We start from the raw sequence: 18,699 nt of genomic DNA, 5'->3' as shown, positions 1-18,699 counted from the left end.
TTCAAATACATCGCACATGCAAAACCCAAGTGAAATAATAACTGAAATAAAATTTGATTTCCTATGTGTCCTAGTTTTGGCCAGAACACAGAGGTTATTCTATACCACCTCACTTTGTTGCTGGAGAACGCATGGGAAGAGGAAAGGGGAACAAACGAGCAGTGCACGGCTTGGGAGTCTCAGTAGGGGCACTGAACTGGGGAGTGCCACTCCTGAGCCACGACACTGGGCAATGCACTGCACAGCATGATCCAGACTGGTAACTGGAGCAGTTAACAGAACAGTTGTGGATGCAGCCAACGGAAACCTAGGCAAATTTAAATTGAGTACACTTGAAGAGCAAGTAGGTAACCTGTCACTACTGCACAAAGAATCCACCTTCTACCACAAAGACATAATCTAATATCAACATACAAACTTGGAAATAGTGATTTGCTCTTATTTGGGACTACATTCTTCTAAAAAACAATTTATAGATAGTGCTTTGTATCTACAGCATACATCCAACAACACATTTCTACGATAATAGAAAGTCAGTCAAGACTGGCTTCTTGAAAAGTAACACAGCTGTAATGGGAGGCTTTCAAAAAGCATTGGAAAGTTGACTAGATCCCTTGACTGCTCATTTCGTAAAATCCTGAAATTCTTAAAAATTAAGAAAACCATGCCGGGATTTTTTTTGTTACTTAACTGTCTTTTTTAATGCATTCACTGTTCGACACTATTTCCCCAGTTTTGTTGCTAAGACACTAAAAGGCTATATTTTTAGCCTTTTATTTAATGCTACAAAGCTAATGAAAGAATCTAACCTCTGGCTTTCCTCCTGACAAGAATCTTCACTCCAACCAGCAGCTTCTGATTTGTCTGGAACTGAAGAATCCAATATTGATCTTACAGTAAGGCAGCGTTCATAACGTTCCAACATTCTTTTAATCTTTTCTTTAGATACACCATGAACGTTTCTCCTATGAATTGAAAACAAACAAAAAAGACATTTCATATTTGTGTACTACAATGACAAAAGAGAATAGTTTAATAATAATTTAATAAAATTTACAGTAAGACTAACCAAAGAATTCAGGGACAGATTAAAAGCTGTGAGACAGCAATTCTTTCTGTAACAGTGTACTAAGGTGTTGCTAACAGGACATATCAGACAAATTGCTGCTCCACTTCTCCACCCCATCTGGTCTCCCTGTACTGCAACTGGATATTTTACATAATACTAAAATGCTAAAACTGTACTAATAATGCATCCTCTTCAAGTAAGTTTAAAAAACACACTATAACAGATCCTGACAAGGATGCAGGATCTCAAACTGAGTACAGAAGACTTCTGAATTCAGTTTTCTTTCTTTGGTTTTGCTTAACTCAGAACTCATTGAGCCTTGAAGAAAACCTATTCACCTATTATTTTGGTCACCTTTTGGCCAGAAAGTTTCACTACCTAAGTACCAACTAGCACTGTGTTCTGCTGCAGTTCCACCTAAAACAAGTGAATCTTGCCAAGGATAGTAAAAGATAAATTGAAAATACAGAAGAAAAGGCTTAACTTTTATTTTAAAAAGGAAAATAATCTACCATACCTCACTTAAAAAGCAGTAAACCTTAAGCTAATACAAATTCAGATGACAACAGATATTATAAAACTACAAGGAAGGGAAGGGACCTCTGAAGTCCCAAACTTCAGTCTCCTACTCAGAGGAAGTACAGTTACATCAGGTTGCCCAGAGCTTTTTTCGTGATTTTGAATACCTGAAATGACTGAAAGTCTACAAACTCTCTGGGCAAACTCTTTCAGTACCTAACCAATTTTAAGTAAACATTGAGCTTTTTTCTTTTATGTAATCAAAAGTTCCAACTTGATGATGTTTGGTTTGTCCTATCCTTGCACACTTATTTTTAGTCTTCTCTATAACCTTTCAAAAGGTAGCTGATTATAACAATGTGGTTCTTCTTCAATGATCTCTGCTTAAGGTTGAATAAACTACTCTTGTTCAGTTCCATATCACCTGTAATTTGCTGAGAGTGCACTCTGTTCCAGCATCCAAGTCATAAAAAGGACATTAAAGAGCTGCAATCTCTCCCCAGAGGGACATAAGCCTTCACTTTGCACACTGATCATAACATTTGAACCTGGCATCTAGCCAATTTTCTCATTATGTTTTTGTGTGTTTTATTATTCATTTACATAGCATCTATATCTTGACAATTTCAGCCCTAAGTAATAGGAGGTCTTGCTAAGGAGAGGTAAGCAATAACGATGATGCACAGAGGTTTGTCCCTCTTAGGCCACAAGGTGCTGACTGCCCAAAATTCCATGACAGCAGAAACACCTCAACTAAAGCAACAGACCGGGATGCAAGAACAGCCCCAACATGATGTAATTTTTGCAACCTCAGTAACCCAAAGGAACAGTCACTATACCTTACATGTAAAGAACTTTAATAATGAAAACATCACAGTGGCTATTGCTAACAGTTCCTTTTACATATAACTGAAGCGGCAAAAGATCTTACAATACATACATACATAAGTGCATAAAATATCATTAAAAAGCAACTTATCACAAAAATTTTGACAGATACCTTGCTACTTCACTAGCCATTGTACTGTTTAAAAAAGCAATACCTTTTTAAAAATCATAACTTATACTCTCTAGCATGTCATTTTCCTTTACATTCTTACCTTTCAAGTTCTTTTGGTTTAAACTTCCACCAAGTGTCTGGTTCTCGGAACATTACTTTGTATTTGAACTGCTGAGCCTGAATAAAAGAGATATAAAACAGAACATGCCACATCACCCATTTCTTATTTCTATGTCAAAACATACTATATGCATATCTTGTTTCCTCAAAGCTGTTTTTTGTATTTTTGATACCTATTAAACATTTGGAATAATGCTTTTTTTCCAGTGTTGCACTTTGGCTTATATAAACAGAGATTTTTTTAAAACTGTATATGTACCTCTTACAATAAAATTAAATGTGTGACATGATGTGTCTTCTCTGTGACAACACTGCAAAACATCTCCTCTTTCCAGATACAATATACACATGTCTATACAGCCTCTCCAAGATAAAGGAAAGCACACAGCTTACATTCAGAGCTGACCAGATGTGAACCAGCTCCAAAACAAGCAATTCAGTTACATTAGCTCAGCTATTGTGGACAGCCTTCAAACCACATGGGAAACTAGACCAAGCTACAAGTAAATGGTTCCTATATAGTCCAGTCTCATCATGACAGAAAAGGAGCCTAAAGTCTAATCAGGAGAAACACTGCAAGTACCGTGTTGTTTCTCCCCATTCCTGTTTTCAGAAAAAATCCTTATCACTGCACTTCTGGAAGAACATTTGTCAGATTAACAAATTAATAAATGCAAGGATAATAAAATAAACATTTTATTAACAAAAATTATCTGTGTTAAAGTCTCACTGTTCATTAATCCATTAGCACATGCAGTATACGTAGGGTATCTGCTCAAAAGCTGTCAATTATGTACTACACTCTGCTGTGTTTCGGTAACAGGCAAGGAGAAAACCCAGATCTACATTATAATACTTTTTTGCAATGTATTATTTCAGTTAATCAGAACCAACTTCATAAAATAATGCTGTTCTAACTACCAACCAATATGGTCAATGATCAATAGCAAAATAAGTTCTAGACTCTAAAAGTGCTGATGCCCATTTAGAAACTAAGTGAAATGGTAGAATCACTTCAACAAGAAGTATTAAAACAATAAAAAAAAGTAAATCTGCATAACTTCAAGCAATCTAGCAATATTTGGTAACTCCAGCCTCCAACTGGTATCTCCCTCTACATCATATTTAGGATGAAACTGAGTTTTCAAGTTGTACAGAGCATCACACATCACTCATTTGTTAGTGTTGATTACATTTTTAAAGTTGCTTCTAATTTTACTGATCATATAAAAGAGGAACAAAATTCAGTATCTTCAATAACATTTGTCTTTGGCCCCAAGAACAAAGTACTTGGCTTTGGCTTCTGGTATCTAGGTCAGGTTAATGCTCATATACCACATGACACTTGACACTGAGTCACATAACACAACATGACACAGGGGCAATATGACACCATGCAACACGTTTTTTTTTACTCCAGACTTCCTTGTGGAATAGCATCTAGACTGAGAAAGATACTCCCATTTTAAAACAACATATGTTGTTGCCATGATAGTCAATAATCTTTTTTCACACTGGTCAAATTTTAATACTAACCAAAGCAACATAAGGCTTCATCTCCCATGCTTGTATGTTTGTGTTGTCAATTATTATAGGAGAGATTCTCATTTCAAACGCTTCTTTGGCTGAAAGATACACATGTACAAAACAATACAATATAGTTAATTTCATTACAATAGGATGAACATAATATTAATACTCTTTCTCTCTAAATTTGTTATATTTTTACAGAGATAATCCATAATGATTAACCACTGTGTAAAGAACTCTTGCCATAGCTTGATCTGTTTCAAGGCCCTCTACTTCAAAAATCCCCCCCCACATGTAAAGCTACTGAGATATGGCATCAGCTTTTGAATTAACGTATGTATGATAATCAAGGAATGAAAATGCAGATATAAAATGCACCAAGATGACTAATCAATCAGTAAATTAAACTAAAAAACTACATGATCACCTTAAAGTGGACTTCTTTGTTGCATACAAAATTCTTGGCTTTATAACAGTCTTAAGATTAGTCCACTCTGTAAACTGTATAAAATATGAAAAACCAAAAGAATTATTGCAATTTAAATACATAGTAATGAAATGTATAGAACCACTAACTTTGAGACACAGTATCATGTTTCTGTAGCCATGTTACAATGTGTCTGAACAATCACAGTTCTTGTTGAATCCCACATTCATTAATTTGTTTCTCCACTAGTAGAAATTTGACAGCAGAAAAGGGACCATGGCTCAAATTTAGCAAGTAAAAGCTTCAAAATAATTGTTCTATGGTGAGTTTAGCACAGGATGCTATCAAAAAAAACCCTACCCAATTATGAAAAAAAGAAAAAATAAATTCTGTCTTGCCCTTACGATTTGGTTTAAATTTGACAACAATTTTGTGTACAACAGAAAAGATAATGAAGAACAGGAAGATCGTTTTATGTTATTTGTATCCTCATTACTTACTGCATATGCATATTATGGATCATCCCAGAAGAAACTTCTGGGAGATGGTGTAGTTAACGAGTCTGGAAATGGGACACTACCCAAAACATATACCATGATAAAAACTGAGGACAGAACTCACTTTTGACAAAGACACTGCCATTTCTAATTGCAAAACACACAATGAACAGATGACTTCCAAGTTTGTGCTCATGTTCTTTTTCTGCACATATTAAAAAATACTTCTATGATGGGATAAATACTTGTCACCTAACAAGCCAAGCAGATTTTTAAAGCACTGAACTGTAAATGAGCAAGCTAATCCCTTATTTATATCTCACCTCGTTTCCTGTTCCAGTCATGTGCTTCCCCTAAGCAATCAGGATCATAATGGTATTGTCCATGTTTGTAAAAGTAATCATCAGTACTAAGAATGATTCCATCAGGGTTATCCTCAAGCAAATTCCTGTGAAAGATCAAGATATAAACAGCTTTTTCCCCTTGTCCTCCCAGACTTTTTTTTAGTCTCTTGCACAAAACCAAAGTTATTTGGAATGGAAGCAGCAAATGTAGGTAAGAGGAAAAAAAAAAAAAATCAACCTCCAAGCAAGTATGATCTATAACAATTTCCCTCCTTTGTTTTTCCCAAAGGCTGAGGATTATCTAGGGGAGAGAGCTGATATCGTTTCCCTACAAGTCTCTCATTTCAAAATAACAAGGGAGGTGTTTTTCCATCTACATGAAGTGACATACTTTCACACTGACAAATATCCTGTCTTAATTGTGTCAAATTCTTCAGGTGTCAGTCAAAAGGAGTCTAAGTTCAATCTAGGCTTTTAGAGCATAAGAAATCAAAAATTCCTCCCAAGAAGCTTCACATATACTACTCATACAGAAAAAGTCACACAGTTAAAGGGGAGTCTCTGCCTGGAAAGAGCTGGCATATTTCCATCAATGCTATTTGAAGAAAACGCTCTAAATAAACTGGGATTCAAAGAATACAGCAGACCTAACACTACAGCAATGATGCTCTGCTGACAAACTCCTTTTTTTAGTGATAAAAGTTAAAGCTCATCATTCCTATTTCAATTTTCACTAACAAAGGACCTACAAGCAACTCTGTTCTCAGCAATTATTATCACCCATCACACTGCGTGTACTGTGTAGCTGACAATTAGTGTTTACGCATAACTATTTACAAGTGTCAGAAAATTGTCTCTGCCTGTGCCAAGTCCTGTACAAGATTAAGCAATTTTTTTTAGAAGCTCACAATATAAATGGTCTACCTTGCCAAATATGATTTTCCTGATCCTGGAACACCTCTGAGAAGAACAAGTACTTGACCTATAAGTTGCATCTTTTTTTCCATCATGTGACAAACACGTGGTTGCTGTGCTTGCGAGAGGTTCAATTTTGAGTTTCTATCTTGACTTCCCCATACCTTCAGAGAAGGGTTGCCATCCCAGGCATTTGAAATCACTGGGGAGGAAAGAAAAAGTCCTTTTTCCGAAGTTCTACAGTCAGCAACAGGTCCCCACTGCCCTGGACTGGCAGCCACAGGAATTACAAAGCTGTGACTTCCACTGGATGGATAAAACACGGGAGCCATAAGATTCCAGTGTTGTTGAGATTGACCTGATGGTGTAGAAAAATTTAAGTTATAACCCTGCTGAGTCTGCTGAATATCTGCAGATTTTTGTGTTTTGAAACTCGATGTTTCAGGAGAGATACACGCCTCTGAAAGAGAAGCACTCTGGTAGCTGCTTAAGGCAGTCATTGCATCTTCATCTTGTTCCAGGCACCTTGAATCCGGATCTCCAGTAACAGCTACTCCATGTTCCACAGGTCTTTGGGAGGACCCACAAGAAGCAGGAGTCACACTACTTTGATCCAAAACAGTATCTTGTGTCTGATCAGAATTTTCACACAATATTTCTCCATTTGATAGTTTATGTACTTCTGAATCCACATCATGTTGAACATGTCCTTCCAACAAATCAGAATCTTCCAGTATTTGTGCAAAACTGTCTGATGCAGATGGTGAGCTTGTCTGGATGCTCAGCTGACTCACTGGTGGCTGGGAACAGCAGAAGTTTTCTAAAACCTCATTATTTGTCTCTGCTTGCTGTGGAAACAGTAGGACATTGCAAACTGAATCAGATTTTTCCCATTCAGAAAATTCAGTAAAACCATCGTGTTCCACAGGGTGCTCATGCACTATTTGGCCATTTGCAAAATCAGGCAATTCTTCACCCAAGCTGTAACTCTCGAAGGTAGTGTCTAGTAAGGAATCCAGTTCTCCAGTCAGCTGCACACCAGGTGACAGGACCTTTTCTAATGCTGCTCCACAATAACTATGTGCTGCAGTACCTTCCCCCATTCTTTCATTTGCAATAGATCTTTGCTGATTAACAAGAGGTAATGATGATGCTGCTAAATCAAAACCCAAGGTTTTTGAAGATGCTACTCCTTTGGCATGGGTGGACAGCTCTAGAAGATGATCCATAGCATTTTCTACTGTTCGGTAAGATAAACAGAATAAAGCATGGTCAACTGAACAAACCCAAACTGATGAGCATTCAATTTTTTGTAACTTGAAGAAGCATTTATTACAACTAAAGAAACAACCAAAAGATGGTTCACCAATTCACCTTTAAACATAGCTACTGAAATTCACTTGATCCATTTCTCATTGGAAGTAAAGGCAAAACTCAACCTAATAAATTTTAAAATTACTAAGGAAATGCTGTCTAAAAATTACTGCTTTTAATTGGAAAAAAATATCAGAGCTGGATGTTTAAATAGATACTTATTTCTAACCTATCTCATATAGCTGTAATAGTGTAAAATGAACTAAAAACTTACAAATTATGAAAGAGATAGAAGTATGCAAAGTATGTTCACTATGGCCCACTTTCAAATGTCTAATCTAATATAGCCTGAAAAATCCAGTAACTGCTTTAATTCTTTGTAAAGCCAGTAAATGGAGCAGAGGGTGCCAGTGATCAACATGAACAAAATGAAAAGTAGGCACAAACATCATCTGAGCCCTAAAGTTAAGCTTCCGTTTTCCTGAAAGACAGTGTAGCAAAAACTTTAAGCTCATTTAAGTATGACTCTGTCTGCACTCACTAAACAAAATCCTTGTCACCCTTCCAGCTTCTCTACTGCATGAAAACAACTTTTTAGCACTCAAATATGCTAACCTTTCTATTTTTAAACTACTCTTAACAGGACAAGGCTATACTCTACATGTTTACTGCATTCACCAATATGCTTTAGATAAAACTGTTACTATGATAAAGGTGAATCTTATTAAGAGCTCAAAGCATGAATCACTAATTCCATAAAATTCAATTTTAAAATTAACAATTTTAACAGCACTCTCATATTTGTTCTTAATGGTTACCTAGCTTTCATACATATAAAAAAATGCCAAAATCTGTTTTCTTTGTACACATTATTACAATAATCTCAGTTAATCACATCTAATCATAGAACACAAATTGATTAAAATGCTCCATATATGGCTTATTCCCCTAATAAGTAACTACTCAGACATTACTATCCAACTCCTCATGCGGTACTTTTTATCATAAGCAAATGATCTTGCATATAGAGGAATTTTAAAACCACAAAAGATCAGGAGGGACTGGGCATAAGTGTGAGAACAGTCTGCCGGGAGAGTTGGGTAGGTCAGCAGAATGCAGGGAAAGCAACTAGCTTCTTGCTTTAGCTACAGCAAGGCTGCAGAGAACTAAACACGGCAAATAGAATTCATCCTGCAGAAACTAATCCTCCATGAACATGACAAGATGACAATGCAAAATACATGTACAACAAAAGCTCAGTTCAAGTATGTAAGGAAAAGCAAATGCTGCCATGACCACACATGGCATACCATCAAAAAAACTGATCTAGAACATAAAATACTCCTCCTGCAGAAACAGTTTAGGCATCTTGCAGATATGGCACAGAAACTAATTAGAAAAACCAGATTTTCCTCACAACTCCACCACTGCCTGCTGTGTGTCACGGAACAATCCAATCTAAACAGTACCTCCATTTATGGAGTACACTGTTCCATTTACCAGCCTCACAGAAACATTGTTAAACTTCGAGAATCTTATATGGTTGTAAAATTTCAAAATATTATTAACTTACCTACTTATTAATAAACTCACAAATATGATTGTAATACCTACACCAACTTTCTGGAGTTGCACTGGTTAAGAGCAGTCTGCTGAAACAAAACTGTAATGTCAGTTGTACATTATTTACCTTTAAAATCACATTCAGACAGAACCATATAAACCACACTAGGATCTAGGTCAGAAAACATCTCTGACATGCTGTTGAAGAGCTCTTCCTTATTGACATAATGCACCGCTTGTGCCACTAAGTGGCTTGGGTCCCCCTGGGATACAGCACCAGCAGTTCTGTCAGAATTGCCATTCTTCTGAGAAGGACTCCCACCAGTTTTCCTCTTTCGTGGCATTTTGTTTTCTAGTACCCAGAGTGCTTTTTGTTCTGGTTTGTTCACATGGGGCTGACAGCACCAAGCTTAAAAATCACCAAAAAAGCTCTCCTAACTGGGATAGACCAAACAGAAACTGCAACCCTGGAATTAAAAAAAAAAAAAAAAATCAGAAAAATTTTAATAAAATAGACAATCATGTTTTCATGTCTTCTATTTAAATAGCTAAAAGATAAAAAAAATACATAAGCATACAGGAAAGCATTTTCTAGATGTCTGCCTTTCTTCTTTTCAAGTGGCTGACAGCTAGAGTAGCCTTATCTTCCAGTTAACTAGACACTGAACCTGCATCTGGAAGAGAGAATAAATAAAATGTAGCTTAAAAGAGAAATCCAGAAAAAGTTTGCAATGCTAAGCAGTCAGTTCACAAATATTCCTCTGCTACTGAGGACCAGTTAACATTATGGAACATCTACATTCTGTTAATATTCAGAAACTACTCCTCTTACCAAAGTACTGGAAGACAACAGATGTTACCAATCTTTCAAAAGTCTTTCATGACTTCCCCCACCCATGATATTTGATGAAAAAACATTAAGTTATTCAGTGTTCAAACACTGGCAGAGAGGTTGTGGAGTCTGCAACCCCACATATTCTCAAAACCTGACCAATCTGCCCTGCTTGAACCAAGCTCTTTCAGGGCTCAGGTTATGTGCTCCAGGCACTCCTGCTTAATTTAATTGCTAGGTTGAACCAAGTGACATCCAGAAGTGCCTCAGCCTGTGTGGAGTTTTTTTTAATAGCTAAAAACATTTTACAACTGTACAAACCATAATGCAAGAAGAGGCTTCTGTCCACCCCCCACCCCACTTCTCCCATAAAGCCTTTGAACATATCTAGTTAAAACATTACAGCATCTATAATAACTGCAATTACTGCATTAATCTTGCATAGAAAAGGAAAGCACTTATTAATTGAAATACAAGCACGGAGTAGGGCATGGCCTCTTTTTTTTTGTTACATCAGTATCAAAGCTCTGTTGAGTTCTTGTGATTATCATAATAAACTAATTTATACTTTTCACAAATAATTATTCAGAAGACTAGCAAACCTTAGTAAGGCTAAGAAATGTGAAGTTAATTACAGCAAAGAGTCACTATTTACCAATAACAATTACTGAGTAGGCCATAAAATACCGGTTTTTATGTAAGACAGGTATTTTGCCAGTGATGATCAATTCAACATATGCAGATAAATCAATGGTAGCACTTCCATTTTCACTTAGTCCTTCTCTCCGTGGATCACTGACACACAAACAACAATGCCAGATTAATGTGGATTCAAACAGCAATTCTCCATGATCCTCTATGAATCTTTTCCAACAACCAAGAGATTGAACATTTAGAAGAATGTTAAAGTCATAGAAATTTATGAAAGCAAAACAGACAACTCTAGGATCCCAGGAGTTTCTATCATGTGTATATGGACTTTAGACAGACAAATAAGACGGATGTCTGAAACAATAACAAGGTCAAGGAAGTCTGAAATGCATGACAAGGAAAACAATATACAGGAAAAGGAAGAAGCAGACTTCCAAAAATAAAGGAGAAATCATAGTGGAAAATGCTAGTTGGCCAGACTGAGCCAGGACAATTGCAGCTGTTTTTTTCATAACACTTTTTTTTTGTTCCCCTCTCTGATTAACCATCCTTACACCATTCTTTACTGTCATGAAGAAGTATTCAACAATTAAAAAAAAAGTTACAGCCGGTCTTCTTTTTCAAACTTCTGTATCTAATTGAGTCAAACTCTAGCCAGTAGAAAACTAACTTAAACAACATTGACAGTGCTAAAAAAATGTGATTGTTCCTCACTAAAAGAGGTTCAGTGACAAAGGAAAGATCCTGCAAGGGCGAAAGTTATTCACGCACCTTAACATTACTGTGAAGCAATAGACTTTAAGCAGAACACTTCAGGTGTTGTTAGTGTTTCAATCGTTTATCATGATCAATCCTGTAAGGACATGCTGCTGAAAAACATGCTCTGATTGCAAGTCCTGTTACACATAACATCTCAAGTATAGGAAAAGACGCAAACAGGTAGTATTCAAGAGCAGGCAGAACACACAGAATAGAGGAAGAAAAGTACTAAACTACTTTCTAATTGAATTATAGTTGATACCAAAAGTATTCACTAAACTCTTTAAATCAAGGAGATTGCATTAGGAAACCATCAGCAGTAAATATAGTATTTCAAAGTCATTGCAAGACCTTATTTTTTAAGCAAACAGACCAGAGAAGTATTCTAACCACTACCGAATGTTTACTAAAAGCATTAAGCAGCATAAGACACTTATGGTTTAACTGTGACCAAGTTCAAATGGCAAATAATTTATCAGCATTACTTCTCTTCATTTTTTAAGGACAGATGAAGTCTCTAGCCTTGACACAACACAAGAGTCAAATAATATGAACTAAGTTCTCCAATTTGTATACATTTTTAAATTTCTCTGAATACTTTAAGGTATCTCACTCCATACATATAAAAGAGGTTGGTTTGGTTTTGATTGGGTCATGGTGGTAAGTTTTTAGTTTGGTTTGCTTTTAGGGTTTTTCAACAATTTCTTAATTTCAAACTATATGAAATATTTATCATGTAATGTCCATGCAAACTTTTGGACTTCTTTTTAAAAAACAAACAAATAAACATACACACATATATACTTACAAGCTGGGAAAAAAAAAATCACTATCTGTAATACATATAAAATAGCAATGGCACAGAACTTACATCTTTAGCCTCAATGAGTTGCCCCACAGTGGGTCCTTTCTCATCTTTCCAAAACCACCACTGACGGCACATTTAATAAAGATCTGCTGTTAAAAACAATAATGCACTCTTCTGTCAGGAAACCATCTTTCTAACATACAAATCAGATGTCAGCAGAAGTATCTGCTTCCTCCTGACAAAGGAATAATCAGAATTCAAATTAAAATTTGTAGTTTGCTCACTTTAAGCAGTTTTAACACTGAGCAATACACTTAATAGCTCTGATTAAGCACAGCTAATATCTTAAATAAGTATCAAACATGTCAAGCTGAGCTCAACTCTTAAATTTTCCTAAGGATAAGAACATCCACCTGATTCTAGTTTTTAGATGACTTCTTATCTAAAAAAGATGACTTACATCAGGTAAAGAAATAACATAGCAAAATAATCAGTTAGAAATAAATTTAAGTTTCCTCACTTGCCATTCCACTTGGTTCTTCGCCACAGCTCTTAACCATCTTGAAAATGTCTACATATCAATGCTGGTGAAGACTAGATTCATTCCATCGTGTGGGGAATTAGGCAAATAAAACCTGGCACATCAAAATAAGATTATGTTACTTACACAGCTTATTTGTAAAGTCCTACTGATGGTAAAGAACAGCACTTTGGCTCATCAAAGTTTCTGCCAACTCCTAATCCATTGTGTAAATACCAAAGATGTTAGGTCTACTCAGAGCCTGACTTAATTTCAGTGTACATATCAGCCTAGAGCTTACTCTCTGCAAGTCTTGTGCTTCCAAACAAACATTTAAAAAAAACCCCAAACAGCAATAAAACCACCAAACAAAATAAAATAAACATTATTTTTAAGCAATTATTAAAGAATAAACAACAACAAAAAACCCCCAAACACACAAAAAAACCACCAAAACCAAACTGAACATATACACCTAAATTAAGTAAAAAGTTTGGAACAGCTATTCTGTCACAGTCCTAACATGACAAATTGATGGCCTAAATACTCTTCACAAGAAATGGCGATACCCATCTCACATTTTACATCTAACCTCATTCCACTGCTCCAAAGAATTAAAAACTGCTATCAAAACACACAAAGCACCTCACCTAAGCAAAAACTTGATAATGAGAATCCAAATTTACAAAATAAAGAGCACACTGCAGACACAGAAAGTTATTCACCTCAACAAAGCGGCTTCAGAAAAACCATACCAGGAAAAGATGAAAAGCCATTCAATGATTTTAGAGAACAACCTTTCAACAAGGGTTATTTCCACATTTGTTCATTTGTACTTTGAGGTTTCCTGAAAGGAGGAAATCAATTAAGTATTTAAATACAAGCAAAAGACGAAAAGCGACCAATGAAAACAAACTGACACAAATTCAGTTTACTTTCTAGTATTTATAAAATAAGAAGCTTTTCTTTTTTTGGACAATATTTGAGTCCCCCCTTGAGAAACCTGAAGGTAGAAAAGGAGAGAAAAAACAGGAAATGCCTTCCAGCAGATTTTTCTCAGTAAGTGCAGGAGTAGCAAAGGAGATGGTTTGGGAGCCTTTTGCAGTCTTCCATTTCTTCCAGCAGTTAGCAATGGAACAGGCCACTTTGTTATTGAATGTGAAAATATCGTATCATATAAATTATATACACACACACACACACACATAAAATCCACACCCAGATAAAGACAGTTCTTCTGAAAACACTTCAAAGATCTTTTCTACACTTTCTTTCCTCCACTCTGTGTTATTCCCATTGGTTGTTCCAAGGTCTTGCTCAACAGTTTTAACGAAGGTCCTCCTTTTTCGTATCAAGTTCTGTCAAAGCCCAAGACACTGACAAATAGGTCTCGTTCCCAACTAACTTGGATACACTTCCTTTATGCAATCTGTTCTTTTAGAATTTTTTTCCACTTTGGTCATTTTTAAGTCTGGCCTGAGCCAGATACATTTGAAGCTGCTGCAAAAAATAAGCCTTCCTTTGAGTGCAAAGCATGAACTTCATCCAACTACACACACAGTTCAAGAGTACAAAACTGGCACAAACTCAGCTGAAGTAGGTACTTACGAAGCAAACACAACCTGCAGAAGAACAGAGCCTTGTTTACTAGGAAGGACTCCAAAGCTCTTTTGCACATGCCATGTCATGAGGAGAAGTCAACCTAGGGTTTGACATGTGACAGAAGCTGTCAAACTCCACATTGTGCAGTTTGCTTTCAAGCCACAAAGCTGCTCTTGCTAGAGCCCTTCCAGAGAGCTCCCAGAAAAGGGACAGGCAAATCTGCTGGATGTACATGATTAAAGCAGTGTTGTGGGAGAAGGAAAGCCACAGTGAGTGTGTTCTCCACCACCAGGTCTGCTTGAAAGGAACTACTTTTATAGTCACCTTCCTTCTGCTGCGCGCTGAAGCACAAAGCTTGGATTTTGGCAAAAAAATGCAAGTGGCCTTAGCATTATGAAGAGTGCTGATATGCAGCATGACAAAAGCTAGATAAAAATAAATAACCAGTTGTTCTCCTTGTTTAGGTGGAGAAGCTTATTGCTTGTGTTTTTTTTGAGTTTGTGGGGTTTTTTTCAAAAAACAGTAAGAGTATCTGCAAAATATCTTTCCACCTCTAGGGAAGTTTAGAGCTTCCCTCCTATGCCCTTTTCCCATACACCTCACAGGGCTCTAAAACATGCTGAAGAAAGGGTTTCCCATGGCAAATTCAGCTTTGAGGGGAGACCTTCCAGGATGCAGAGCTCTTCGGCTACCTGGGCTGTCCCCAGTACAGACTCTACACAGCCCAGCTGTGTTACTGTGAGCTATGCCCAGCCTCCAAAGTGATGTTGCAGGCTGAAAGAAAAATGGATCTTGTGGTAATGTTGGTGCTTCTGCAATTCCACACCTGACACTGCTTAAGATTTTATTCCAACTCCACACTACAAATCACAGAGAGGCATTTGAAAGAAGGAAGAGAACTCCAGCAGTCCTGGAGCTGCAACTTACCCACACCATGCTCACAGAGACTATTCAAAACTCAGCCTTACTCAATTCTGACAGGCAGTATAACTGACAGCTTTTAACTTTTTCTGCCTTTCTGTAATTTTCTCCATTTATATTTCAGAGTTTGGCTTTCAAATCACAGCTAGAGTTCTCTAAAACTTTTACTACTTTTGGAGTAGTAAAAAGTAAAGCAACTTTTTTTGCTTAAGTTCTATAGGAATTCTCTACTTTTCATTGTAAGGTTCTGCTGCAATACTAAGATGAAGTTTTGTCCAGTTTTGTCAAGGCACTGGATAAAATAGCATTTAAATGTCTCTTAACAGTCACACTGTCCTTAGTCTTTCAGTACAGGAGTAAGAAAAGTACTGGTAAATATGTACTTTTTTTTCTAGCCTTTGAAGCCTGACTACTCCAAAGCTTCAGTGACCTTACGGTATTCGATCAGCAAAACTGCAAACGCTATCCAAAGCACGGAGGAATACTATGCTACGGAGATCACAACCAACCTCACGATAAACACGTTTCAGCGGCTCTTGACTGTTAAGAACAAACAAGCCCTGAGTACTTAGAATATTTTGATTTCATTTTAAAGGGTAAATTCATCTCGCGGGCTCTATTCTTCACGAGATGAAGTTCACGAGCACTCCGCACCGCTTGCTGCGGGTCAGGCGGCCGAAGCCTTTCCACCGACTGGCTAGCCCTGACCCTTCCTTCAGCGGCCACAGCTGCAGGCGGGGCAGCAGCCGGGATTTCTGCACAAGGCCGGGCAATTCGGTGACGGGCGAGGAGGCGCCGCGAACGGAGGGGGCAGGCCGCCGGCACCGCGGCGCTCACCACAGCGGCGAGGAGCGCCGAGACCACAGGAAGGCCCCGGGGAGAGCAGGCCCGAGCGGCGGCCCCAGCCCGCGACCACACTGCCCCAGCCGCTTCTCGTCAGCAACGACCCGCGACCACAGCCCGGCCGCAAGCGGGCGGGCGGTCAAGCTGCGCCGCCCCCGCCCCGCCGCCTCCCCTCCCTCCCGCAGGCAACTCCTCTGCTGTGACGCCGTTGACGGGCCGCCCGGACTCGCCGCCATACGGGACGCGTCGCGGGGGCCGCCCGCTTCCCGCCCCCGGGAGACCGCGACGAACAGCTCCGCGCCCTATCGGGAGCGGGGGAGAGGCGAAGCTCCTCCCCGGCTCCGCCGCCAGACCCCGCCGGCCGTTACCTCGCTCCGCTCGGCTCGGCTCAGCTCGGCTCGGCTTGGCTCAGCTCGGCTCGCTCGCTGCCGCCGGAGGCGGGCACGGGGCTGCGGCCGCGGGAAGGGGAGGCTCGGGCGGGGCGTGCGCCGCGGGGACACAGCGCCGCTCCCCGGCCGCCCGGGGAAGCGCAGCCCGGGAGGAGGCGCCGCACCGCCCCCGCCCCTTCCCCTTCCCCTGCCCGCCCGGGGCCGGCGGTCCCGCCCCGGCCGGCTGAGGACTGTGGGCTGAGGGCAGCTCCGCCCTGCAAGCCGGCTGGGAAATTAGTGTGGGAGGGAGGGCAGAGCTTCGCGGTGAGAGCTGCGCTGCTGCGTACGGTACGGGGTCAGGGGTCAGGAACGGCGCGGGATCGCCGACAGCCAGCACGGTGATATCTCTCAGCCGTGTAGTGACGGCTTTCACTCTTGCAACAAAAAGCATGAATGTTTAGTTCCTGCTGCTGTTGCCCAGTTTCACTTGGCAATTTTTAACGTTGAGGAGAGGTAAGTCCCACAGTCTGGGATGATGCCGTGTATCTGCAGGCTCATACTGAAGGGGAGATGGCATGTAAACGGCAGACGAGAATGAGAGCTTTTAGGAAGCTGAGGAGTGTCTGGTGGGATCTGGCATCAGTGATTGCTGTGGAATTTACGAGCTGCAACAGAATAGAGAAGCAACTGATAGGAGGAGAGGGCTTTGTTATCTACAGCAAGAAATAGACACTTGATGGAGATGGACAGGGAAGGTTACGAAGAGATGGAAGAAAAGAGGTGTGCTCTTGATGGACTGAGACGATGATAATTAGGCCTAAATTAGAACTGCTATGAAGCCACCATGAAAGGAACTAAGTGAACAACAGTTTTGAATTTGTTTATCAACACCTGTTGATACACAAGGTGCAAGAGGGTTTTAGGGGCAGAGCTCTTAAAATTATTTTTAAAACAAACAAAAACCGAAACAAACAAACAAAAAAAGCCAAACAACATTCAAGATGAGAAAATTTTACTGGGAGAACTTTTCTGTAGTTTTTATAGAAGTTCAGTGATCTGACAAATTTCACGGCCACCAAATGGGCTTTAAAATATAATTGGAAAATTACATATGCAGTTTACTCATTACGGATGTCTGAGACTAGGACTTCATTACATTGCCATAGCAATCTTTGTCAGCTCTGTCTCCCCTCCTGTCCCAGTAAGGTAACAGGCAGGGTCTCTTCATGCTTGTACATCCAGTTCTCGGGAGGTAGATTCCTGTGCCCCATTGTCTTGAGATACCTCCCTGCCATCTGCATGCAGTCACTTCTCACTAGGGCACAATGCCTCAGGAGGACATTTGCTGGAGGTGCCCTGCTGTGATCTTCTAGGGAACAGAAACAGGACACTCCCGTGAAAGAGGAGAAACATTTTCCCTCCCGAAGGGCTGTCACTATGTTCTTTATAACTTCATGCTGAACAAGTACACCAATCCATGTGTCAGGGAACTCTTAAGTCTTATTGTATCATCATCTTAATTCCAGCAAATAGCCCACTGTTTAGTCTCAAAAGCATTGGCTAACAACCCCCGAGTTTTACAGCAAACTTCAACAAGCTCCCAACTCCCACAACAAACTTCAGGTCTCTGAACTGTTGGCTAACAAGTTCACAATTTAACATGCTCCCAATCCTAAAAGCTTTCAGGTTCCCTAGTGGTCTGGATCAGGGGTAAGAAAGGAGAGAGAGACAACCCAATCTACTTTTTTTTATAGTTTATTTATATTATGCCCATGTGTTATGTGAAACAGATTTTTGCACTATTTTGTTCATGCATGCAATAATAAGCCCTTTAGAGCCCTCCGGAGAATGAGGTCTCTGGGGATCCTGGAGCCCCCTGTAGTGAGGGACTCAACCTCTGTCTTGATGCAGGCACACTGAGCATGAGTCTCAAGGCACATTTAATTTTCTCAAGAAAAGAAAGTTGGCTCAGTACAGCACTGGCCTACCTCCACAGGACCCTCTTTTACAGTCACAGCTTTCCTGTCACAGCAGTCAGAATGTTTGAGACAGAACATGCTCATGTACCTGGTCCCCCAAAAGGGGAGTAAGGTTGTC

General features: G+C 39.3%; 1 protein-coding gene across 6 annotated transcripts in view; it reads right to left on the bottom strand.

Annotated features, from left to right (window-relative positions):
- The window catches only part of N4BP2 (NEDD4 binding protein 2), a 35,396-nt gene extending 18,708 nt beyond the window's left edge, over positions 1-16,688 (bottom strand). For 2 of the 6 annotated variants that reach the window (XR_015772662.1, XM_014262359.2), the window contains exons 1-11: positions 16,603-16,659; positions 13,594-13,715; positions 12,869-12,983; positions 12,412-12,583; positions 9,877-9,972; positions 9,426-9,765; positions 6,431-7,661; positions 5,486-5,610; positions 4,245-4,333; positions 2,689-2,765; positions 810-965 (exon numbers count right to left, since the gene is read on the bottom strand). Coding sequence is in view for 5 of the 6 variants with exons in the window: in XM_014262359.2 (XP_014117834.2) it covers positions 810-965; positions 2,689-2,765; positions 4,245-4,333; positions 5,486-5,610; positions 6,431-7,661; positions 9,426-9,642 (1,895 nt within the window). In the remaining variant the exon portion in view is untranslated. Of the gene's footprint in view, positions 1-809; positions 966-2,688; positions 2,766-4,244; positions 4,334-5,485; positions 5,611-6,430; positions 7,662-9,425; positions 9,766-9,876; positions 9,973-11,552; positions 11,618-12,411; positions 12,584-12,868; positions 12,984-13,593; positions 13,716-16,602 lie in introns of those variants that run through there. The other 4 variants (XM_014262368.2, XM_088056370.1, XM_088056371.1 and 1 more) reach the window with 4 other exon arrangements.
- Between the last annotated feature and the right edge of the window lie 2,011 nt (positions 16,689-18,699).

This window comes from Pseudopodoces humilis, chromosome 6 (assembly GCF_049639895.1).
Source record: "Pseudopodoces humilis isolate 2021_Gansu_Grassland_sample_001 chromosome 6, ASM4963989v1, whole genome shotgun sequence".
Lineage (NCBI taxonomy): Eukaryota > Metazoa > Chordata > Aves > Passeriformes > Paridae > Pseudopodoces > Pseudopodoces humilis.
The sequence above is the reverse complement of the archived record's forward strand: the minus strand, read 5'-3'. Positions and strand labels throughout refer to the sequence as shown.